The sequence below is a fragment of the Urocampus carinirostris genome, chromosome 11, assembly GCF_059441175.1.
Source record: "Urocampus carinirostris isolate Australia breed hairy pipefish chromosome 11, RoL_Ucar_1.0, whole genome shotgun sequence".
Taxonomy (NCBI): domain Eukaryota; kingdom Metazoa; phylum Chordata; class Actinopteri; order Syngnathiformes; family Syngnathidae; genus Urocampus; species Urocampus carinirostris.
Window position 1 is genome coordinate 13312661 of NC_142359.1, and position 25693 is coordinate 13338353.

At 42.3% G+C, this 25693-nt stretch overlaps 1 protein-coding gene across 1 annotated transcript; it reads left to right on the forward strand.

The window, feature by feature from the left end:
* Positions 1-23067, forward strand: LOC148356452 (transmembrane protein 151B-like). Its single transcript, XM_088347831.1, has 6 exons — positions 1-435; positions 13204-13545; positions 16597-16731; positions 16934-17073; positions 17165-17204; positions 21017-23067. Exons 1-6 carry the CDS (start codon positions 367-369, stop codon positions 22145-22147), a joined length of 1857 nt encoding a protein of 618 aa, XP_088203957.1. The 5' UTR covers positions 1-366; the 3' UTR covers positions 22148-23067.
* Positions 23068-25693: the final 2626 nt, after the last annotated feature.

Here is a 25693-nt window from a genome sequence, read left to right on the forward strand (position 1 = left end):
AAAAGCAGAAGCGGCGCTGTGTGCGTCTGTCTCGCTTCTTCGTTTTGCGACGTTTCCACCTTTTTTACGTCTCCACTTTTGCGCCACCTCCAAGACGACGAGTGACTTTGTGTTTATTTTTTGTTTGTTTGTTTGTTTCGCTCCCCGCTTCACAAAGAATGACGTAGCCGACCGAGGAGCGCCAAGACACGGACTCGACGATGCCCGTTTGCCGCAGGCTCCGCCAGGGTGAAACCGGACACCGATTTGCGGCGGATGGGATAACCGGGCTGACCGAGCCCGCCGCTCCACCCGGGAGGACGTCCCAGCAACCGGACGCTGCCGCCGCCTGTGGCCGATCGTAAAGGAGAGGCAGCGGGGAGGAAGATGCGGACGGAGGAGGAGAGGGCCTCCGCACGAGAGCCCATTTTGGACGAAGGCTCGGGACGAGAGCAGGTAAGGATGCTGGTGAGTGGCGCACTCACCTTCGTGGGGACGCCGCGTCATTGAAGAGTCGAGCTAGGACCAGACGTTGGCACTCCGGTCCTCCAGTGCCGCATGTCCCGCAGCAGGGGCGGATTAAGGTTTAGAGATTTGGGGCTACTTAGCACCAAGAGTACCTGCTTGGTTAAAACCTTTCTTCTCATTTTACTTCAAGTGATTTAACTTGTACAAAATGAATGATGAGAACATTTTATTCAAAATATTTTGCCCTACGCTTTTATTAGTTTAATGTTTGTGTTAAGGCCGTTTTTATTAATTTAATGATCCTTATTTTAATGGAATTATGGCACTTTTGGGCTTCCATAATAACATACTCTCACTGTAATACACCAGTGCCTCTACAGTAGAGGTAAGATCTTGGGCCCAGGCCCCAACCCGACCTGAATTTCGGGCCGGGCTTGGGCTTAAAATGTCAATTTATCAAGTCAGGCAGGCCGGGCTTTTCTCTTGAGGTTTTGTTTTGTTTCGTCCTTTGTGGAGGATCTGCACAGCATGCATTTACTTTTACTCAAGTAATTATTTAGATGAAGAAAATGCTCACCAAACCATCAGTTTAACTCCACAGAATGAGACGCGCCGCTTCCTCCTTCCACCTCTCTCACGTCAAACACAATTTCTGCTTCTTGCTAATAGCTAACAAGCTTTACAAACTTACATTTGCTTTTCGGCTAAATATTTCACTATTTGCAGCTTGTAATGATTTTTTTTCGGTGCCATTTTGTTCAGTTTCACTTTCGTTAGCTGCACGCCACTGAAACTCATCTTGGCGCTGCGCTTGCAGAGCACACTTGATTTGAGGGACTCGATCCCAAGTAAACCCCAAGCTGCGTAATTGAGCTGAAACTCGCAGTTTGGTACTGAAGTACGCACGGTCGAATTAGAGCTTCGTGTTTACTTTTGCGGTGAATCAAAGCTTCGGGTTTATTTCGGGCTCGGTTATCAAATCAAGTTAATCCGTTGGGTTTGGGCAGGTTCGGGTTTATTTACCCGCGACTCGGGTCTGGTCGGGGTGAATTTTTTGGCCCCGATTTTACCTCAATTCCACAGACTGCGCCACTATGTCCGTGTGTAAGTGACACTAGCCAGGCGAAAAAGGAACAGGGCTACGGATCAAATGGACTGAACCGATTCAAAGCAGTGTTGTATTTCAGGTGTTGGTTGTTCATATCTTTGGTTTGTTTGACTTTTTTATATTTTAGCTAGCGTTTTTCATTATATCTAAGCGAATGGCTGTTCGTGTGTGTGTGAGAGAGGGAGGGAGAGAGAACGACTAAGTGTAAAGCACATTGTAAAGCACTATAGTAGGTTTTCAGTGACTTGAAAAGCGCTTTATAAAAGCAGTCCATTTACCATTATATTTAAGCCTATCCTGTTTTTTTATTAGGGAAAATAGAGTTTTAAAAAGGCTGTCGTTTTTTGGGGGTGCTAAGATTGAATTTGGGGATGCTTGAGCATTATTTTGATTATTACTGACCCATTTCCAACCGAATCACTAAAGGATGCGTGCGTATTACCGACCCAAAAGAGGCTTGATACTTACCAATGAGCAGTGCCAAACCCTTTATAATGTAATATACGTATTTTTACGTTTTGGCAGTAAGGGACAATGCTTTTGCAAACGTATATATACGTTTTGGCGTATAATTAGTTACATTTAGGATGAAGATGATTTAACGAATTTAATTTGGAAAATGATAATATACCAGGGCTCTAACTCAATTAAGTTGGGGGCCGCTGAAGCAAGGGTCCTGGTGAGGTCGAGCCAAGTAAATGGGCTTTTCCTTTAAAAACATTGCTGATTAAAAACTTTCCACTGTTCTTAAAGGGGCAGACGTTTATATTTGTCCACTAGATGTCACTGTAATGTGTAGTGAAACTAAAAATGAGTCCAAGGAAGACTGAAAGTATCAGGACCAGAACAAAAACAGGACCCAATTGCGTTACGTTTTATTGAAGTAAAGAGGAAGGACTGCGCCCACGATCTAGTGTTCGCTGGACGCGGGAGGCAAGTCGCTCTCGTACTCTGATTGTGATCCGAACATGGAAGTGGATCTTCCATAGCGAGCGATGGCGGTGTCAGGGACGGAAAAACAGGTCGGTAGCCGAGACTGGGAGAGCAAGGAGTGGTCGGGGTCGGAAACGAGTCGTAAGCCAGAACGGAAGAGTAGATGTAGTCGGGGACAAAAAAGGGGCCTTAGACGGAAGAGCAGACGTGGTCATGATCAAAACAGGTCGTAGCCAGAGACAGACGGGAGCAAAAATGGGACAGGTGGGAGTCAGGGTTGAAAAAGGCTTGCTTAGTATAGACTGAGGTTCGCAGACGGACTGACAAAAGGGGACTGACAGCACAATCAGAACCCGCGGTGGTTGGCGTCAACTGAGCGGGCACAGGTGAGTCACATCAGTAATCATGAGTGAGTAAAAAGCACCCTTTCTCTTCCATATATTTGGGTAAGATTTTGTTTTAAAGGAATTAAAAAAATAGGGAACATTAAATAAGAAAATGAGGAAGCAGGACTAGAAAAGTAGTGGAAACAAAAGCAAAAAAGGAAAGTAATAGAACAAAGGAATTCAAGACAAAAAAAGGTCTTTTTTGTTTTTTCAAGTCTTTTCTTTTTTTATCTTCTTGTTTCTCTTCTTTTCAAAAGTAATAATGACAATAATAATAATAATGGTCACTTTGAGTCTCCTTATCTTGTCTTCTTCCATTGTGCTTTTAGCACTTGTTTTCAGTGGCACAACAGAATACAGTGACATCTAGAAGGCAAATAATACATACTGTCCCTTTAACTTTCATATTAAGGCACGGGGCTCAAACTATCATACTGGGAGCCCCAGTTGGCCCTCGGGCCACTAGTTTGAGACTCCTGTTATAAACACAAGCAAAACGGGTACAAGGAAAAATACTCCATCTTTTATTGAACATACTGTAGGTTCATATGAAAACTAAATCGAAATCTAAACCAATTAGGCGCAGGGTGTTAGGGTCTGGCAAACCACCTTCCACCAGAGGGCGCCAACCACGTTTGTAACTGGGCACAGGTGTGTCCAATCACCACACACCTTTTCCTAATTATCCTTACTTTTTATAATGACATTTTCTTTCCACTGCCAAGCCAGGTTTGTTTCTTTTTTGTTTTTGTTTCTGGTTTCTTGTCAGGGCATATTGTTAGTAGTTTGGTGTCCACGTATTTGTTACTTTGTTCATTGCCTTTCCCATTTCGGTCTTTGTTTCTGGTTTGGACATTGTCACGGTTGATTTTGTTTGGACTTATGATTATTTTTTTGCCACCTTGTCTGTTTGTTACTTTGTTCCTGCTTTTGTTTATTAATGCTATCCGTATATTGAGAACCCCAAAACCTAAATAAACCTACGTCATTTTAGGGACAGGCAAATAAATAATCAATTAGAATCAAATAAACAGTTTCACCTTCCATTAGCATGTTAAGAACAGATGATTAACAGCAGCTGGCATTAGTTAGAATGGCATTGCCTTATGAGCCATCATCGCCCCCTACGGGTTGCGCCCTAGAAGACAGATGCATGTTACACCTAAACAGGGCTGTAAAAAGGTGTATTAGCGCAAGGATTGTGTATCAAGTATGGTCATTTATTAAAAAATTAAATTAGCAATTACCAGTGGTAAATTATAATGGGAAGAACTTCCTGCAACTGAAAATATAAGCTACCGTCATTTTACCCAACAGGAGAGATTTGTCTCAAAAATATTTACACATACAGGATTCACACTAGATTACTTATTTCGATGGTACTAGATAAATTAAAACATTGGATTAAGAAGTCCTTAGAAGTGCTTAAATCGGGCCATAGTAAAGGTGTACGAACCCTGCGAGAAGTCCAGTTTAATCGGCGATCGAAAGCATCTTCCTCTGCCTTTAGGAGTGTTTGTGGGTCTAGAGGATTTTGTAGACATGATGGCTTTTAGAGAAACTCAAAATTGAAAAAAGATTTGCGCGTACATAAGGTAAGTTCGTCAAGATGCCCGCAATGATATTGAAGCACAGAAAAGGGGCGGGGCGACCGTTTAACCAATCAGAATGCAGAACACAATCCGAGATGAAAATTTGGTATGAAAAACCGCGAAACCATGAAAGGTAAACTGCGATACAGCGAGGGATTACTGTACCGGTGAAAATTTTTGCAACGAAGGTGTTCATCAACTTTAGCCTTAAGCTAGCCTGTCCCGTGGCTATGTTAAATACACAGACATATGTTATTATTTTCTGTGGAGTTCGACACTACACTTCAAATAGGAGTGGCAGTAAACGGGTCTAAATAGTTCTTAATAATTATTGTTTGCCCACGTCTTACTTTATTTTGAAATTAAAACGTTTGTTCCTTCAGCTTGTATAGAAACATACCGTTTGATTGCTCCTGGCTTGCCAGGCTGCAGGAAAACGGCTAATGCATGGGATCGAGTACGCTGCCATTACCCGCACTTCCTGTTTTGGGCCTGGCGCAGCGCCGGCTATATGGCCTCATCCTCCAACCTTCCACTCAAGCACTTATCTCATTTACCTATAGTCAATAGTCAGCTGCCCAAGTGTAGTTCATTCATTTTATTACACTTGGTTTTGCTAGTTCAGGCAACCTTGTGCGCTAACAAAAAACAATATAGAATAGAATAGAATATACCTTTATTGTCATTGTTACAACATGGGATATATTGTGACAACGAAATTGGACGTGGCACTCCAGGTCCACATTTTACAGTGAGGATAAGGAACAAAGAAGATGTTTGTACTGTCCTTGTTGCATAGGCTTTGTTTTCCTCCGGAGGGGGGGGGGGTGTATGAGGGGGCGAGGGACAGACAGAGATGGCCGGATCCAACTAGATGTTTGATATTACTGTTCACATGGTCCAGTGTTTTTTCCCTAATTGCTCAATCCATGTATTGAATGAATTTGGGAAGTACAGTCCTTAAGCATGCCTGATTAAAGTGGCCGGCGATGATATGGCCGTATTTTAACGCCATTGGCGATTTTCGTGATGGTTAACGAGAAACCCCTTCCGAACTTTATAAGGCTGGGATGTCAGAATTTCTCAAGTTGGCAAAATCTGTAAAATAATGTACATTGTTTAGTGTATCCTAGTTTTTCAGTATTATGCTTTATCATTCAACCTACTTTAGTAGCCTATCCTACATGTTCTAATCATAGATGGCACAAGATCTTTTCTAAGCATAACACAAACAATAAGAAAAACTTATTTTTAAACAGTTGAGTTAACGCCGTTTTACAACTGAACCTACTTAACACGCTATTCAAACTCAAAAGGCAACTCATGTTGGCGTGGACAATCCGTGTCCCGCCACGTGTTTGATTAAACCTCTGGGATTTTGACCTCCTATTTTGACGAAGAATTTAGAGCTGAAAATAGTTCAGTTGAGGATTTTTAGAACCAAGAAATAAAATAAGAAATACAGACGCTCCCCTACTAACGAACGAGACGATCTTTCATAAGTTGAATTTATTCGTAAGTTGATTTATTGTTACTTTTTGTATGTTTAAGGCCTGTATAAGTAACACATATTGTGTTGTACTAAAAAATAAACATTTCATAAAATGATATGCTCTATAATGATAGAGTTGAGTTTAACTTACCTTTGGAAGATGAGCTTCAAGAGTTAGGCGACTTCCTCCTCTGTGGTAAAAAGTGGCCAAAAAAAGCGTCCTGACCATTTTCTCTACCGCATCAAGCTTTCTTATTCCACTTTCATTTCAAATGAAACGGCTCGCCTCTTCTTTACACTTTACACCAACCATATTGAATGGATGCACGAAATATTGAACAATACTGAATATCAAAGTTCTTAGCATGCTAGAGATACAGTGCAGTGTGTATGCACACAAACCAAGAAGTAGAAGCCAGTTTTTTTCTTCGGGTTGGATGCCAGGTGAGCTCTCACAGCGCCACACGCCGGTAGCTGCAGAAAGAAGCACTACAGTACTGTCCTGTACTCGGAAAAAGGTGCACAAAATACAAAATCTAACTTACAGCAATGTACAGATATTTTTCGACATCCCCCCATAAATTTTCGTATCTACCGTTTTCCGTAAGTCGAATGTTTGTAAGTTGGGGAGCGTCTGTAAAGTCCAAATGCCAACCATAACCCCAAGAAGACTGAAAAAGAAGAATTATTACGAGCGTTACTAAGACATGCACGTACTTACAAGCGCAACATAAGGAGCTTGAAAGAGGCTCCAATGTCCGGATATTTTTCGAGACCCCCCAAAAATAGTTGATATCTACCGTTGTTCGTAATTTGAATGTTCGTATGTAGGGGATCGTCTGTAAACAGAATATTCTGGGCTAGTGATCAGGACAAAGTCCTCCCTAGACAAGTATTGAAAAATGGCTGACCACTCTTTTTATAGGAAAGGGGAGTGGATTGACAAAGAGGGAACTTAGCTGGAAAACGAAATTTAACTGAAAGCGGATTTTGCCAGCAAAGGCAAGGGAGGCAGACCTTCACAAAAAACCTTTGCTCAGACTGGATCTACCTGGATTTTGCAGGTGGTATGATACAACTATGGAAGACTTAAGGGTAGGCTCTTCAGAACACCATTGAATGCATAGATACATTAAAACGTCAAATGAATACTGCAAGTAAATGTTTTCCAATATGTGTATACATAAAGTTAATTTATATCAACTAAATGGATAATGTGAATATCAAAGTGATGAGTGAATAATAAAACTAATATAGTATGGAATAGTGACAACATATTCAGTGACAAGTTTGAATAATACAACACTATGTACAAATTTGTTGTTTGCCTTAACTGTCCTAGTGGTTTGAAGTTTGTCAGCAACCACACCAGAATCAGGACCCAAACGCATGACATTCTCACATAAGCCTTTTATTTTACGGGAAATTGGAAGTCATGCACGCTAGGCAGCGGTCTGGCGTGGAAAGACAGGAAGCCAGAGACCGACGAGAACGATTCCAATTGCCGAGTTGATATCGGACAGATGGGGTCGATTCCGTACAGGACGAGACAGACAGGATAGATAATGAATCAGGATATCGAAAATTAAAAGGACAAACCAGACGGAACGAAAACTGGAGAAACTAATAAACAGGACAAAAATAGACGGAAACTAAACTGAAAACTGATATTAAACAGTACAAAATAAACGGGAACAGTACCGTACAGGAAATACCAACAGGGACAGGACGAAGTCGAAACCAACATCTTGCGGGGCAGAAGTTCATTGACGGGCTGACAAAGGAAGCGTGACAGCGCTGAGCTTAAAATAGACAGATAGCCAATCTGTTAACGAGCCGCAGCTGGCGCCACATGGGCGGGGCCAATTGGGCGCCATGGCAACAGTGACAGAAATTAATAAAATAAAAAAATCTAGCAGTGCATGGGGAATAAGATTAGATGACATCAGTTCAAACTACTAGGCTAAGCCTACTAAAGCGGAGAGTATATCCTTTACCACCCTCTAGCGGCAAGAGTAAATATAAATGGTCTGCATTTATATAGCGCTTTTTACGTCACAAAGTGCTTCACACTTACCCATTCACACACACTCACACACCGATAACAGCGTCAGCCATGCAAGGCAACTACCTGCTTATCGGGGGCATTAGGGATTCAGTGTCTTGCCCAAGGACGCTTCGACATATAACACGGAGGAGCCGGGAATCGAACCTGCTACCTCCTAATCCCAAAACGACCGCTTAACCTCCTGAGGGAGCATTTGATATGCATTAGAAAAAAAAAATCCTAATTTATGATAGAAATGACCTTGAGACTCACTTCTTATTTTGACATCCCCAGAAATGTAAAACGGGGCTGGATTAAATCATCCATAGGGCTGGGTCCAGCCCGCATACCATAAATTTGATAGCCCTGTGTAAAAGCTTTCTCTGCAGCCTTTGAGGAGGCCGATTTTTCATCGGCCACCCACGTGCTGAGATTTTCTAATTATAGTTGCTCGGGTCACACCACGGCTGAGGATGCCGAGTCGAGATAAATGAAAAGTTCTTAAGTAGTCTTTATTCATTTAGAGCAGGGGTGTCAAACTCATTTTAATAAGGGTAATGGCTGTCCTCAAAAGGCCTTATGTAACATATAAATGTAACTAAATTTAGTTGGTATGTAAAATAAGTGTAACTAATACTTCATGTAATGTAACCCTGAATATATTCATTATTCAAGTCACAAACATAATTGCCTTTAAAAAAAAAAATAATATTCAAATATACATTTATACATCACTGCCTCATACCTACTGAGCGTTATTATCCACAACCATTTGTGTTTACATAGCATTAGTGTCAAGTTTAAACTATAGTAGACATTTAAAATAAGGAGAGAAGACATTAATGGGTTCTGAACATTCTGTCAGGACCAGAATGGAAACAGGACCCAATTGCGTTACGTTTCTCACAAGTTTTATTTGAGGAAAGAGAAAGGGCTGCGCCCACGATACGGTGTTCGCTTGAAGCGGGAAGCAAGTCGCTCTCGTATTTGGATTGTGCTCCGAATGCGGAAGTGGATCTTTCGTAGCGAGCGATGCCGCTGTCAGGTACGGAAAAAAGGGGCCGGTAGCCGGGACTGGGAGAGCAAGGCGTGGTCTGAAGCTAGTCGTAAGCCAGAACGGTAGAGTAGCCGTAGTCGGGGGACAAAAAGAGATTGTAAGTCGGGACGAGAGAACAGACGTGGTCAGGAGCAAAACAGGTCGTACCCGGAGACAGACTGGAGCAAAAACGGGACAGGTGGGACTCGGGTCCGAAAAAGGCTTGCCTAGTATTCACTGAGATACGCAGACGGACTGACAAAAGGGGACAGACAGGAGTGGGTTCAAATACTGACAAGGGAGCCAGTATTTGGACAGGACAGGGAGAGAAGCCTTCAGATAAGAAATTCCAACATGTTCTAAGGCGCAGTGGTTAGCGTGTGTGCGGCACAGTTCTGAGGTCATGGGATCAAACCTTCCTGTGTGGAGTTTGCATGTTCTCCCCGTGCGTGGGTGTCCTCCGGGCACTCCGGTTTCCTCCCACATTCCAAAAACCTGCATTTCAGGTTAATCTTCCGGTCCAAATTGTCCCTAGGTGTGAACAAGTGAGTGACTTGTCCGTCTCTGTGTGCCCTGTGATTGGCTGGCAACCAGTTCAGGGTGTGCCCCTGCCCACTGCCTGAAGACAGCTGGAATGGGCTCCAGCACCCCCGCGACCCTACTGAGGATAAGCGTGCAGATGATGGTTCTGACCGACGCAAAAATTGGAAAATACTGTAACGTCTCGGTTATGGTAGTTAAAACGTGAAAGTCCTGAAATTACCTGAAAATGACGCCCTTACTGACTGAGACTATACGACTAACAAAATAACAACGATAGATCTACAAATAAAAACAGAACACACAATTACAGTCAATGGATTGTCTTTATTGTCATAAACAAAAATATAACTTCTCCTTTTAGTGTAAGAAAGCGATGCGAAGAGAGACTGGCTGGCTGCACACTGGTATTGGGTATCCTCCGGTTAAGCCAGGTCTTCGCTATGATTAAAATCCAAGCGGGGGTTGGTGATGTACAGGTTCGGCAGTGGTGGCTCTTGAGAGATGGTAGGCTAGCCGTAGAGGTAGGCGGACCTACAGTCTCGCTATTGCCTTCTTTCCCACCGCCGCCTTAGTCTCTTACCGGACCGGATAATAATCCACAGAGCACCTGCTGGTGATCAGCATTTCTTTGCGCTCTTCTGACTTTCCTCAGAGTCCAATTAAATTGATTTTTTTAATGTAACAAGCCGTGAAAAGCTAGCTGTCGACATGCTCTGCCTTTTGTTTTAGATGGACTCATTGACTTGTGCGCCTGCCCTGCCCACCCAGCTCACACACAAACAACCTGCCCCCGTGATAGCATCTGCTGTCTGCTCTCTGCTGCAGAACACAATGCGAGATACGCTGATATCAATGACAATAAAGACAATGCAACTCAAAATCCAAAAAGCAGTGTACCAGCGATAACCGGAGCGCAATGTACCGAGGGATTACTGTACTGATACAATTGAAGCTCATTTTGCTAGCATGACGAATGCATTAGCCTTTGGGCAGGGTAGAGGAACACAACTACACACGGAAAAAGGAAATCTGAGTGTACGGAATTAAGAAATCTTTAAAAGGAGGAGGAAGCAGTTAAAAATTCAAGGAAGGAGAATCAGACTGAAGCAAAGGTGGGAGGGCGTGCAGATAGAAGACAAGCCAGCCAACTGAGATCCCACTGTATGATTTTAAATAGATCTCGGCTGAGAGCCATCGATCGCTGTGCATTCGGTGTGGTGTGCCCTTCAAGCGTACTCGTAAAGTCGCGAGCATCCATAAGGCCGCATTGCTGACCACGCTGCAAAAAGTAAGGAAGCATCCATTGTGACTAAATTATTCACTGGCATGTCCGAGCCGGGCTCTGACGTGCCTTCTATCAATCAGAAAGAAACGGTTTTAGGAAGTCGTAGCAGTGCAAGTGAGGCCGCGTGCACTTAGTCCAAGCATTAACCGTGCACACGTGTGTAATTGGCAGCACTCATGCCGTGATGCATTCAGGGTGCTAATGCATCTGTTTCCGTCACGACCGCAAGCTTTACACACCAGGAAACGCGACACCCTTTACCAAGTAAAGATTTTCGGCAACGATGCTTGCGCCATGTCAATTGTAATTGTCTGGACTCCCAGTGCTAGTTTGAAACATCACAAACACAAAATGTAAACCCAACAGGAATAGCACAGTTCTCTATATTGTTCTGTTTACATCGGTTGCTTCACATTGCAATATCACCGGTCTCAACACTCCATCCATCCATCCATCCATTATCTGAACCGCTTATCCCCAGTAGGGTCACGGGGGTGCTGGAGCCCATCCCAGTTATCTTCGGGCAGTGGGCAGGGTACACCCTGAACTGGTTGCCAGCCAATCGCAGGGCACACAGGGACAGACAACTCGCTCACTCATTCACACCTAATTTGGACTGTCCAATTCACCTGAAATGCATGTTTTTGCAATGTGGGAGGAAACCGGAGTGCCCGGAGGAAACCCACGTAAGCACAGGGAGAACATACAAACTCTGCACAGGAAGTCCGGTAGCTGGATTTGAACCCAAGACCTTAGAACTGTGCCGCGCACGCGCTATCCACTGCGCCGCCGGGCTGCGGGCTCAACACTCGTGAGTGTTAATTTAATAGTGGTGTGTCCTTAAAAAGTTAAAATTACATGATTCTTCTATAAAGTATGCGTTAATGATGCCTAACTTTGTTAAAAGAACCCTTATGCTTTATTTTCAACCTTACCTATCTGCCTTTATCTTACTTTTATCAGAGCTGTTCGGGGTGGAACGTATTAAGCTTGAGGAATGGGAAATTAAAGGAGTGCAGGAGAGTGAACACATGCTCTACTCCGCAAGTTTAAATAAAATGTCAGTGCAGCATGAAAACGGTGAAAGTAAGAAAAATCCTGCTCCTGATAGAGACCAAACTCCAACCCAAAACCCCAAAAAGATTTAAAAAAGAAGAGTTTATTTAAGCACGTCTGAGAAATGCATGCGCTTGCACATGCATCATGGATAGGCAGACTGAGGCTGCAAAAAGGACACAAGGCAGGAGAGGGCGGCAAAGAGTAACAAAATTCCGTCCAGCTCTTTTCAGATTTTTTTAAAGTATTTTACTGTACAATGTAGATTCAAGCACCATACACCAATTCAGTGTAAGATTATCATTAAATTAGTTTGCAGGAGTCCGTACTCACGATTGTTATTGTAACAACTTTTTAGGCGTCCCTTTCTATTTGTCCTGAAACAATGTCGCTCCAGACCTTTTGTGTATTTAGTGTGCAGTGTTAAAAAAATTAGGCTTGCCCGCTGGCTCAGCAAGGTTCTCTGGCTGCTTGTTGAGCTGGAACTTGGTCAGAACCTTTTTTGGTTGCTTACAGGACTGGATTTTGTCTTGTGTGGCCGGAACTCGGCTCACTGGCTTCAGAGACTCTTTTTGCCCCTTTTGAGCCAGACCTCTTGTCCGCTCGCTGGCTTTTTTCAAACTGAATTGCAAGGTGTCAGGTGACCTGGGTCACTGCGCCGGCCTCCTGGGGTATGTGGGCCTGCCACCCCTCTGACAAGTCTGTTCCTTTGTTTTCCACATGCAAGAAAACAAATTTCATGCCCATATCTTATCAGATAACTCAGTCACTGTGAATAATTGAATTAAAGTATAGCATTTAGTTCACATGTTCTGACATTGTTTTATCATTTTCCTTGACGTTGCAAAACGGCATTCTGACCATATGTCGAATGTGCTACACTGCTTTAGTGTGGTTTGCTTTTCTTTGGTCTGTAAATGGTAAATGATCTGCATTTATGAAGTCCCAAAGCGCTTTACAATGTGCTTCACACTTACCCATTCACAAACACACTCACACACTCTACCGCCTTTGGGTAGCCCAATAGGGTATTGCGGCATCACCAATTACTCCAAGCAGCTGAATCCAATCTTCTATCATCCCACCAACGCTGGGCCATTTTGCTTGTTATTAAAAAAAATAACACAAAATATTGACAAAAATAATCACTAAAACCAACAAAAACACGTTTTTATTGTTGCTATAGGGCAATGTTGTGTTGATACAAGGACTGAGTACATAAATCCGCCGTGTAATCCATATAATGACCTGACTAGTGCGTCCCTCGGGTGTGTCCAGCAACGTCCGATCCGGCAGTCTGCGGCGGCGTCCCTGTGCCGCGAGTCACACTGGAAGTGCCTCCTCCTGACGCTGCTGATGTTCGGCTGCTTCGCCACGCTGGCGTGGTGCGGCGTGTGCCGCGTGCCCGTGCTCAGCTCCTCGCCCGTTCGCGTGGCGCCCTCGGACGGCAACGCGACCTCGGCCGCTTTCTACAACGACGTGCGGCGCTTGGAGAGTCCCTGTTCCAGCGGCTACCTCTACATCCCGCTTGCCTTCCTGGCGATGCTTTACGTGGTCTACCTGGTGGAGTGTTGGCACTGCTTCTCAAAGACGGCCATGCTGGCTCACGCCGAATTCCAGGTAGGTTCCAGCCAGACGCATTTCCTGAATTACTTTTCATCTTATATGCTGAATGTTGATGTAGCTCAGGGGTTGGCAAGATTTTTGAGTTTCTGGCTTGATTTTGTTTGAAATAGAATTCTCAGGAACCAGGCCATAGGAAAAGAAATTGGCATACCTGTCAACTTCCCCGCCTCCATGCCCTTACAAACTGTCGTATTTTCCCTTACAAAATACAAAATAATCTTACACCATTTTTTTTTTCAAACGTGTTTATTTATGTAGTTTAAAATGTTATATTGTGCATGTTTTTCGTTATATGATATATATTGTTAATTAACATTTTGCTGTGAGATCCTGAGCTGCTCGACATGAATGAGGTTTAGTATAAAAAAAAGTTCAAAAATTAAGTAGCTTGGACGTTCACTGTATTTTATACTTCCTTTTTTTCTTTACTTCTTTATGCAACATAATAATTCGTAATATAATGCATCAAAGCAAGTGAGCCGAAAAAGCCGGTTCTCTAAAAAGAGACGGACTTCCTTTCACTAAATCAAACCGCTCGCTTCGTTTGCAACGAAAAAACGATACCGAGATAGAAGCTTCCGCGGCGAACTCGTTGGACTTGATTGATTTGCCGTTTCGTGATAGTCAGTGTATACCGGATGGTACCCATAATTGACAAATTAGAGTTTTTCCATACAGATTTTCTCGTACGTCGTACATGTCTTAAAATGCATAATAAACTTACTCTGTACGGCAAAACCGTACAGGTTGACAGGTATGAAATTGGTGATAGATGTATTTATTTTTTCTTTATCCTAAAGGAGAGTCTTAAATCCAACAGATCCTAATAGAAAGCTTTGACCAATCCATTTTTTTCCTGTTTGCATATACCTCCATACTAATTTCTCTTGCATTATCATTATAACTTCGGCCAATTTTTCTAAACACTACGTCATAATTCTTTTCTTTATTGCCCATTTTCCTTCTGTTTTCCTAGCAAAGTCTTTGATACACGTTTTACCCTGGAGTGCCATGTCTAATCTCATGGTATACAGTGTTTCACGTTTGTATCAAAGACGATGACTATTCTATTATTGGATTGTAATCTTACAGCGAGGTATTTGGGTTGCAGTTTCAAAACAAAACAAAAAAGGTGTGCATGGTGAATTACAGTAACTAAACATGGGGAAAAAATTAAATACTGTAGTTAGCTTTTGTATCCCTTTTTTGTAAGTGGCCTCGGGAGTAAAAAAGTTAAAACACTTAAGAGGTAGGGTAAAGCGATTAATTTGTTATCATTGATTGGAATCTTTGGAGAAGAGGTTTTCTGCTTATTTGTGAGATTAGAAATATCAAAATCTGAATAGAATACGATTTTGAGTGATCAGATTAAACCAATTGTCAAAGTGCCTTTTGGTTTGATTTTTAAACACTTACATTTATTAGAAATAAAAAATATTTGTGTAATGATAAGTCTGACTCTCTCTTGTGGTACATGAAAGTATCACTAAATTAAAAGTGCACAAATTTAAGTTTATTTGTGATGCTCTTAATCACAAGAAGTCTCAAAGGGCTGCACAGACCACAGATTATTGCAAACCACAGACTATTATGACACCATCCCCTGATCCAAAACCTACATGAGAGCAAATAATACAGAGATATTGTCAACATAAAATATAGGGTATTCATATTTATTTTTAGGTGTGAATGAATTTGCAAACATCTACAAAAACATTTTTTTTTTCATTATTGCGTGTTGTGTGTCACTTTTTGAGAGGGAAAAAAAACGATCCTATCCTTTTTGGAATCAGGCTATAACATAAAATATAGGAACAATGAAGAATTGTGAACAATTTTCAAATGCACAAAATTAGTTTTTCGCAAAGTGTAAGGAACTCCTGTGAGTGCTGCTGTATTATCAGTCTGCATACCAGGGAAATATATTTTTGCGTAAGGGGGGTATAAGAGAACCCTATAGATTGTATTAAAGTTAAACTTCCTGTTTTAGAGTAATGTTTTAGTTTTGAATACAATGTATGGAATTGTATTTTTTTCTGATTAGTTTAGATATTTTAATAGTGTATTGTTTTAAAAATATCTCATCTCATCTCATTAGCTGCACCGCTTATCCTCAGTAGGGTCGCAGGGGTGCTAGAGCCCATCCCAGCAATCATCGAGCAGTGGGCAGGGGACACTGAACTGGTTGCCAGCCAATCGCAGGGCACAAGGGGACAGACAACTCACTCGCTCAGCCACACCTAGGGACAATTTGGATCGGCCAATTCACCTGAAATGTATGTCTTTGGAATGTGGGAGGAAACCGGAGTGCCCGGAGGAAACCCACGCAAGCACGGGGAGAACATACAAACTCCGCACAGTAAGGCCGGGAGCTGGATTTGAACCCACGCAGGAGCTTCCCACGACCTCAGAACTGTGCCGCACACGCGCTAACCACTGCGCCGCCGTGCTGCCCTGTTTGGAAAATATAAATATTTATTTTATCGAACATATTGAGATGACATCCTATTTCACTGTTTTATGCAACTTAGAGATTATAATAATTACCCAAATAAATGTATGTTAATCAGATTTCTCTTGAATTTATGAAAAACATTGTTTTTAATAAAAATTTTAAGAAATAATTTGTCATAAACAAGTTGGTACTGATAAGCGCTATACATAAAGGACAAATTTTCCAGCACCAAGTTTGATTTAAAATTCTATTTTACGCCCAAAAGTATATTTCCATGATGGTGAAAGTGCTGCTCCACAAAAAAAGGAAACGTGCATGGGAGTCCTAGTCCAAAGTGTACAATGGCCTCTTGAAACATTCAGAGACACATGCAAGTCTTTGGACAAATTTAAAGACCAGTTGTGCGGCCATACTGGAGGTATTTGAATAAAAACCTACCAGACTATACTCAATTAGTTGTTAGGTGAAACACCATTTACATTTAAATCATTACGGTGATTATAGTTCTCGCTTTACTTCTTGGAACTATTTTCAATATAGATTTTGGTGTTAAAAAAAATAAAATAAACTACTTGTTTGTGGGCATGCAGGATGTGTACGAGCGTGTGCAGAGGCTGCAGCAGGCCACGCCGTGCATTTGGTGGAAGGCCATAAGTTACCATTACGTGAGGAGGACCAGGCAGGTGACAAGATACCGCAATGGAGATGCATACACCACGACACAGGTGAATTTTCTAGTTTCCGCAAAAACATCTCTGAATTCGATGTTGACTCTTAGAACAGGTTGGAATTTCTCATCTGAGGTTGGGGGTCTTCCTTGTTCTCCTTCAAAATCCATTGATGTCTTCTCTACTTGTTTTCAGTGTCAAATGAACTATAAACAAGGAAAAATCATTTTGCAATTGCGTATTTGTTTTCGCCATCCAGGTATACCACGAGCGAGTCAACACTCACGCCTCCAGCTCCGAGTTCGACTACACCCGCTACGGAGTCAAAGACGTGTCCAAGGAGCTGCTGGACTTGCAGTTGCACGCGGCAGTCCGCCTGCGCTTCACCAAGTGCTTCAGGTGAAGCCGCCGTGTCCGGAGATTGCGTCCGCGTCCGTCATTCTGTTGCTTGCAAGTTGTGGTGAACGGCGCCAAATTTTCTCATCCTCAGCTTCTCGAGCGCACGTGCCGAAGCCGCCTATCTCACCCAGGTACGTTGAAGGCTTGACTTGACTCTACAAGACTTGGAACTTGCTTGGGTAAAACTCAAAAAGGATCAAATCATTCTGTTCTGGATAAGGACATCAAATGCATTACATTTGAATGGCACTAAAGGTAACATCAGGTCTATAAAATCCAGCCCGACCCAACCCAGGGCTGTGGGTACTAAAGCTCAAGCCTGACCAATAAGCGTATTCTTACGACCATAAGGGGCCAGTGTTCTTGTTTGCCCGCGTCCCTGCGTCCTAGACGCATCATTTTCGCTGGCGACGCATAGTCTCAAATCAACGTGCGTCCCCGGGACCCAACTTTTTTGACACAAAAATGTCATTATTACCCGATTACATTTTTTAAACAAAAAAAACTTTTCGTCAGGCAGATCCGGCAGATGTTGTTTTGGTCTCGCGGTTCGAGTTTTCGTCTGCACGCCGATCTCGAGTTGTGTGGTGAAAAGTCCGTCTCTTTTTAGAGAACCGGCTTTTTCGGCTCAACTCATCACTTGCTTTGATGCATTATCCATTATCCTCCTTGTTTTATAACCTTATCTTCTCTGTTTCTTTATCTTCTTGGGTTTTTTACCTCACTGTGAATGTGTGAACTGGAGTGTCATGCCCAATTTAATTGTCACAATATGTTAACCCATTTTGTAACAATGACAATAAAGGTATATTCTATATTCTATTCTATTACGAATTATTATGTTGTATAAAGAAGTTTAAGAAAAAAAGGAAGTATAAAAGGAGAAAATGAAAAAAAGACAGGTTTGTGGTTATCCCTTTAATCGGTACTGTATATCACCAACAATAATTTGATGCAGAAAATTAATTAATAATTTGATGATTAAAACTGAATGAATATATAGATTTTTGTTATATATTTGTCACCGATTTACAATTTCAACCTCGATAACACTAAATTTTGGGGACCCATAGATCTCTGTTGGGACCCCTAGATTTTTGAGCATGCGAGTCCCCGAGACACATCACTTTTCAGAGGTAAAATGAACACGGAGGGGCACATAAAAGTCTCAGATTTTCCTCAAATCGTGCAATGCGCCCTGTGCGCGGATATAGCTCACATAGCATGAGTATATAAGGCTAGATTCACACTGCAGAGCTTAATGCTCAATTCCGATTTTCGGGTGAAATCATTCACATTTTCAACTAAATACAACTTCTATACGATCTCCTGTGATTTTTAAATGAACGCCACTAGTATTCTGCATGCGCACAAGACAACACGTGACACCAATGTGTCCATTGTGTGTGTGGAAGTACTCATGGATGTTAAGGGCGTAGCGTATATAGCAATTCAAAAGTTATTTTGCCACTGGAGGATGAACAGAGTTGATTTAATATTAATTAAATGCAAAACCTCCCTTTACGTCTATTAAATGCTTTCCGTTTTTTCGTCCGCTATGGTGTTTTTTTATCCATCCTTTTATCCATTATCTGCACCGCTTATCCTCATTAGGGTCGCGAGGATGCTGGAACCTATCCCAGCCGTCTTCGGGCAGTGGGCAGGGAAAGCCCTGAACTAGTTGCCAGCCAATCGCAGGGCACGCAGAGACGGACAACTCACTCGCTCATTCACACCTAGGGACAATTTAGCCAATTTACATTATATGCATGTTTTTGGAAAGAGGGAGGAAACTGGAGTGCCCAGAGGAAACCTACGCAAGCACAGGGAGAACATGCAAACTCCGCACAGGAAGGTTTGTAGCTGGATTTGAACCCATGACCTCAGAACTGTGCGTCGGACGTGCTAACCACTCAACTAGCGGGCTGCCCGGTGTTTTTTAATATTATTTTTTTATGGAGCTCAGAGTATCTGATCTTAAATCATACGCCTTACATGTGTTTGTGTGAATTTGTGCTCTTCAGTATATCGCCTCATAATATTTCGGCATTTCCCGGGTATCAAGCAGACAGGAAACCCACAGAGGGGAATAGATGTTGCAGTGTGTTGTGCTGATTTCCACACTACATGGAAGAACATTTAAACCGAGCATCCGGGAGAGAATTGAAGATTAATGTATCGAAGGTTCGCAAGTTGGAGGAGGCTGAAAATCAAACTCAGACAAATAAAGAAAACGCTGCTGAGCTTCCGCGAAAAGGCAAGGTGGCTTGAGCTGGAAGAAAGAGTCAAGCAGTAGACATTTCTGACCCCGTACCGCTTCGGTTGTCTTTTTAACAGTTTTGTTTTATCAGTTTGTTTCAATTTCTAATCAATACCTAAATAAACCTCAGTTTTGCTCCCGCTGTATTTTAAAATACGCATATTTGTACGCTTGTCTGTTGTAAGGCGGCCGCAGTGGAGGGCACCTGCGCCCAATAGTCAGGTGCGCCGTATGTATGTGTTAAACACATAAATAAAATGAGCTATATTTTAATTGTGAGAAGAAAGGTAATTTATGACAAAATTAAAGACTGTCTTTTGTAACGAAATCTGAGTTAAAGAGAAGACTTAAACAAAACTACATTTACATATTTTATATTTCTGTGTCTACAGAGATTATATTTACCGACAATTTTTAATCATGGATGGATTTTTTTAAGAGTTGACGGGAACATTTTAAGGTCGTCTGCCATTTTGACAGGTTGAAATTGAACCATAAACAACAGCAGCAGCACTTTAAGAAAAAGAAGCAGAGAGACAAAGAAGAACAATGACTGGTGGATAATAGACAGAGACAGGAAGAATGTATTTGAATTGACATTGCAACAGTTTAGTAAAGTATGTGTTGTGATTAGGGCAGCACGGCGGGGCAGTGGTAAGCGCGTGTGCGGCACAGTTCTGAGGTCATGAGATAGAACCTCCTGTATGGAGTTTGCATGTTCTCCCCGTGCTTGTGTGGGTTTTCCTCCGGGCACTCAGGTTTCCTCCCACATTCTAAAAACATGCAGGTTGATTGGCCGGTCCAAACTGTCGCTAAGTGTGAATGAGCGAGCGAATTGTCTGTCCCTGTGTGCCCTGCGACTGGCTGGCAACCAGTTCAGGGTGTCCCCTGCCCACTGCCCGGAGATAACTGGGATGGGCTCCGGCACCCCCGCGACCCTACTGAGGATAAGCGGTGCAGATAATGGATGGATGTGTTGTGATTAGGTGGCCAAAACTATACACGGCCTCGAAACTTCCCAGCGCACAGTTGTCGAGAGAAAAGTCTGACCTGACTCGAACGTAATGATTGACCTTTTGGTTCTGACCCAGTGTTCTGAAATTTCGCACAATGCTGATAGCAATTTACCGGGAAATGTGCAAATTTTTGTCCTATCTATAATATGTGCCTTTAAAAGCAATGATATATTTAGTAGAAAGCGGTGTTTACTTGTGATTTTTGTTATTATTAGTCTCATTTGAATCTTTCACTGCTTCAAAGTACTGTTTTATGACGTAGCTTTGAAGCTATGTTTTTTTGTTTTTGTTTTTTTTTGTCTCTTTTTAGCATGCTGTTTGTTGACTAAGGTAATCAAGCAGTCTATATTTGCATGCCAACCCTCATTTTAGATCATCAGTAAAAGTTTTGTTTCCATTGCGTTATAAAGAAAACAAATTTGCCGTCAGATCAGCTTATGATCGGACATCTCGTAAGTTAGGAAGTTTTGACAGAACATCGGGCCGAAATTCGGGTCGGACTCTGGGTTAATCTGAATTGAGTTGATCCAAGTAATGATCAGTCTATTTTTGACCCCATTATGGGTCATTTATGACCTGGACGATTTTAGAGTGCATAGTGAACTGCTTTAAAGAATGAGGCAAGTTTTTTCACAATGTTTCAAATGGCTTCTGCTCTCCCCCCAAGCGAGCACGCTTCTTCGGCGAGAATGAAGGCCTGGACGACTACATGGAGGCACGGGAGGGCATGCACCTAAAGAACGTGGATTTCCGTGAGCACATCCTGGCATTCCCGGACCCAACACACCAGCCGTGGTTTTCCAGGTACAGGGTGTTCTGGCTTGCCTCTGCGTTCCTGCTTTCATGGCCACTGCGCGTGGTGTCTGAATACCGCACGGCGTACGTGCACTACCATGTGGAAAAGTTGTTCGGCGAGGATGAGGATCTAGGCGGAGTGGTCAGCGGGCCAGGAGGGGTCTGCAGAGCCGAAGGGGGGACTGAGAACGGAGCGGCTTTGGGGCCGGGGCTGATAGGGTCCAGCTACAGAGCCATCTCCCGGGTCAACACGGTTGACATGACGGAACTGGAGTGGCACATCCGCTGTAACCAGCAGCTGGTCCCCAGTTACTCCGAGGCCATGCTCATGGACTTGGACGCCAACGGGAGCACAAACCCCACCGCTTTTACGCCGGTGTCGGGGCCTCCGTGCGCTACACCCAACCTGGAAGGGAACCGGCCTCCCTTAGCCCTGCCTGTGGTCTTCAACTCCACGTACCTCCTTCAAAGCTGCCCTCAATGTCGACGGACCTCGTCCAGTTCTAGTCTCCCTTCCCGACTCAGGGCTCCCATGGGGACCACGGCCCTGCTCAACGCCACCGTGGCCGGCTTGAGGGCGGCCGGGCAGGGCGTAGGTGGAATCGGGGGCCGGCTGGTGCTAAGCCGAAGTGGATTTTCATTAGGGAGGCTCGGGGCAGGGAGGCGAAACAGCCTGCTGCATTCACGCAGTATGGGGGGAGGCTTGGCCGGGAGTCGGGAGGATGCACCAGGCGGAGGGAGCACCGGAGGGTTCCTGGGTTTGGGGTCCAGGCAGGACGACGAGGAAACCCGAGGAGTGTTAGAGGGAGAAGGCGAAGAGGATGAGGAGCAAGATATGGAGGAGAGGAGGCGGGGGGAAGGTGGCAATGAACAGGAGGAAGAAACCGAGCAGGACGGGAGCGTCCACCAGAGAGAACGTCCGCCTTCTTACCAGGATGCCTTCTTCTTCCCAGTGCTCATCATCCATGGGGACGAGAGCTGCCATGCTGGAGACCGTCTCTGAACATTTCAGGATGACGCCGGCAGTGTTAGGAATCACTCATACTCTTTTAATCCTTAGTATCCAACAGAAGTTGTCAAAATGGCAGCTACAGTACCAGATGTGACCGTTTGATGACGCACTTCTTGGATAATGGGGGGGAGGACCTTTGCCTTTATTCAGCCATCATGAATCCTACCACTCTTTGAAACACATGCAACAATTAATAAATGCCCTGCAGGATACATAAGTGCACTGATGCATCTTTAATTTTCTTAATTTTAAAATGGCTTACATTAACAAGGAACTGGTTAAAAATTTGAACTTCAATCGGCAGCCTGTGCTGATTCTGTTCTTCAAGATCTTTGTTCCATTCGTACTTTTAAGAATGGATATGAGGAATCCAAATTACATCAGTTAATCTTGGACATAGTACAGTGTTTGGGGTTACTTCTAGCATCAAAATCCAAGTTTTCTAGTTAGTATGTTCTTTGCCGGAATCAATGCACAAAAATCTGACGAAGCACCCAATAATTAGCAAAAGCGCAGAGTGATTCCAAACACAGCTGGCGATAGAAGATCATTGCTCATTTTAAGACAAATCTATGCAAGAGCAAGTGTAGGTGCAGGAGGGAAACCACAACTACCATCTATAAAATTCACCCATCAGACTGTGCCACCCTCCAGTTCTTCCACAGCAAATTCATCCTGGCACACCGTTATGGAGCTCAGAAGTTCATTATTTGTTCCATAAAAATGTAAAGCACACACATGCTTATAACAGAGTGTGCAAATTGTGACTATGACTAATGAATAACAAAGAAGAGTTGCACAAAGGAAGACTTGAATCGACTACCATGAAACATTTGAATATCATCCAGTATTTTTTTTTACAGCTGTGTATCTATCAAAAACACAAACTATTGTAAACTTTTTATCACTGAGATTTGATTGTACTTGTGAAAAGCACTTAGTCAATACTATCTATCCATAATCAACTGCATATACTGTAACCACTGGTCCAGTAAACGCAACCACGCTAGCTTTACATTTTTACATTTTACATTGCTCAGCGAGACACAAATTTGTGCTTTTCAGCCTCCAGACAATGTCCAGTTGGACTGAACTCTTCTGCAGGTTTTCCAAATGCTCATGGATTCAGATGTCCGCTGTTAGATTATTAAAATGTGTCACTGAATGTTAGCGAAATATTTGGACAAAGGAATTAACTGAGGAGTGCAGTTATTTTGAGGACTTTTATTCAAATAAACCAAATTTAAAATAAACAGAATATTCTGGGCTATGGGCATCAGGACAAAGTCCTTCTTAGATAAGCATCGAAATAGGGCTGATCACTGTTTTTTTATAGGAAAGGGTTGACAAAAATGAAACTTAACGTCCAGTTGAAGTAAGGAAGTCACATCTTCGCAAGAGACCTTTTGTTAAGACAGGATTTAGCTGGATTTTGAAGGTTGGATGATATTATTATTATGGTGTAACACAACTTGGACACATTGCTTGGAAAGTACTGAATGAATGAAATATTTGGACCAAGGAATTAACTGAGGAGTGCAGTTATTTTGAGGACTTTTATTCAAATAAACCAAATTAAAAATAAACAGAATATTCTGGGCTTTGGGCATCAGGACAAAGTCGTCCTTAGATAAGCATCGAAATAGGGCTGATCACTTTTTTTTTATAGGAAAGGGTTAACAAAAATGAAACTCAGCTGAAAAATGAAACTTAACGTCCAGTTGAAGTAAGGAAGTCACATCTTCGCAAGAGACCTTTTGTTAAGACAGGATTTAGCTGGATTTTGAAGGTTGGAGGATATTAGTATTATGGTGTAACACAACTTGGACACATTGCTTGGAAAGTACTGAATGTTAGCGAAATATTTGGACCGAGGAATTAACTGAGGAGTGCAGTTATTGTGAAGACTTCTATTCAAATAAACCAAATTAAAAATAAACAGAATATTCTTGGCTTTGGGCATCAAGACGAAGTACTTCTTAGATAAGCATTGACATAGGGCTGAGCACTATTTTTTTTTATAGGAAAGGGTTGACAAAAATGAAACTCAGCTGGAAAATGAAACTTAACGTCCAGTTGAAGTAAGGAAGAGAGAGAGACATTTTGTTAAGACAGGATTTAGCTGGATTTTAAAGGTTGGATGATATTATTATGGTGTAACACAACTTGGACACATTGCTCGGAAAGTACTGAATGAATGAAGCATTGAAGCATGAAGTGAACACAAAAAGTGAATACTTCATTTGAATATGTATAAGCATAAGGTGCATTTATAATAACTACATAAATAATGTAATTTATAAAATAATGATGCGATGATTAAACAATAAAACTCATGCAATAGTGACAATATATTCAGTGACACATTTTTATAATCCAACACCTCCTTTATTGCCTTTTTGTTTCTCACTGCTTCAACCAGGTATCTTCTGCTGCACCTGCTTCTGTTTTGGACACCAAAAAATGTATGCACTGAAATGTACATTTGCACTGGGAACTCTCAGCAACACCACAAGACATAAACGTATGTATGTATGAGGTTGAAATGACAAATATTTCATGAGCGAGAGGGCTGAGGAAATAAGTCAAGCAGGAGCTGTAGCCGACAGAGGGCAGCAATGATCTAAAAAGCACTTTGACGGGTAGCGAGGGTACGGTGACTGATGGACTCCATGGAAAGCCAGTTGAGCATGTATTAATTGTTATTTTATTTGATTTTGTTTATACCAGGGATGTCAAACTCTGTTTGCCTTTGGAGCAGGATCCATAGTTTGGGTGAAAACCGGTATTTAAAAGGTTTTACTTACCTTAGATTTTCAGATTTATGCTTTATAATTCACCCTACTTTAGTAGCTTACACTATATATTAGAATCATGGATCATTTATTCACAAACAATAGGGAAAAACGTCTTTTTTTACATTGAATGCGTTAACTGTTTTTTAACAATTAAGGGAATTTAGTTTTAAACCTGAATCAACTCACCACGCTATACAAACGCAACACTGCCCCCTGGCGGCCGGAATACATTTGGTTTGCATATATTTTGAAATTTATATCTTTTGATAGAAATGACTCAGAGACTTGCTTTTTTTATACATATCATGAATTTTTTGGCGGGCTAGATAAAATCATCCAATGGGTTGTTTGTTTGAAAAGCCTGTTTTATACATTTGTTTTATCATGTCCTCCAACATAATTCATCCAATGGGCTTTATGACAAGGAGGGGGCGGAACTTCTGGAAAATGTAGATTTTACATGGTTCCGGTATAGCGTTAACACATGCTAGTCCAGCAAAAACAATAATGTATATTGCAGATCTTTTCAGCCAGTGTGCCGTGAGAACTTGTGTAGTGTGTTGCAGTAAATTGCCCAATTTTCAAAAAAGCATGTATATTTGCTTCCTTCCAGTTACCAGACGTAACTGGAACATTAATCCATGAGTGATTTCTAATTATTATAGATATATGCAGTGAGTGTATGTATACAATATTTGTTGCATTCCTTACAAGAAATGTTTTTAGCTTTTAATTTTTT

Excerpts from the sequence above, each read along its gene's own strand:
- LOC148356452 (XM_088347831.1), top strand. The coding sequence starts at position 367 with ATGCGGACGGAGGAGGAGAGGGCCTCCGCACGAGAGCCCATTTTGGAC. Across the intron at positions 17,074-17,164 it reads CGCTTCACCAAGTGCTTCAG|CTTCTCGAGCGCACGTGCCG; the intron begins GTGAAGCCGCCG and ends TCTCATCCTCAG. Across the intron at positions 17,205-21,016 it reads AAGCCGCCTATCTCACCCAG|CGAGCACGCTTCTTCGGCGA; the intron begins GTACGTTGAAGG and ends TCTCCCCCCAAG.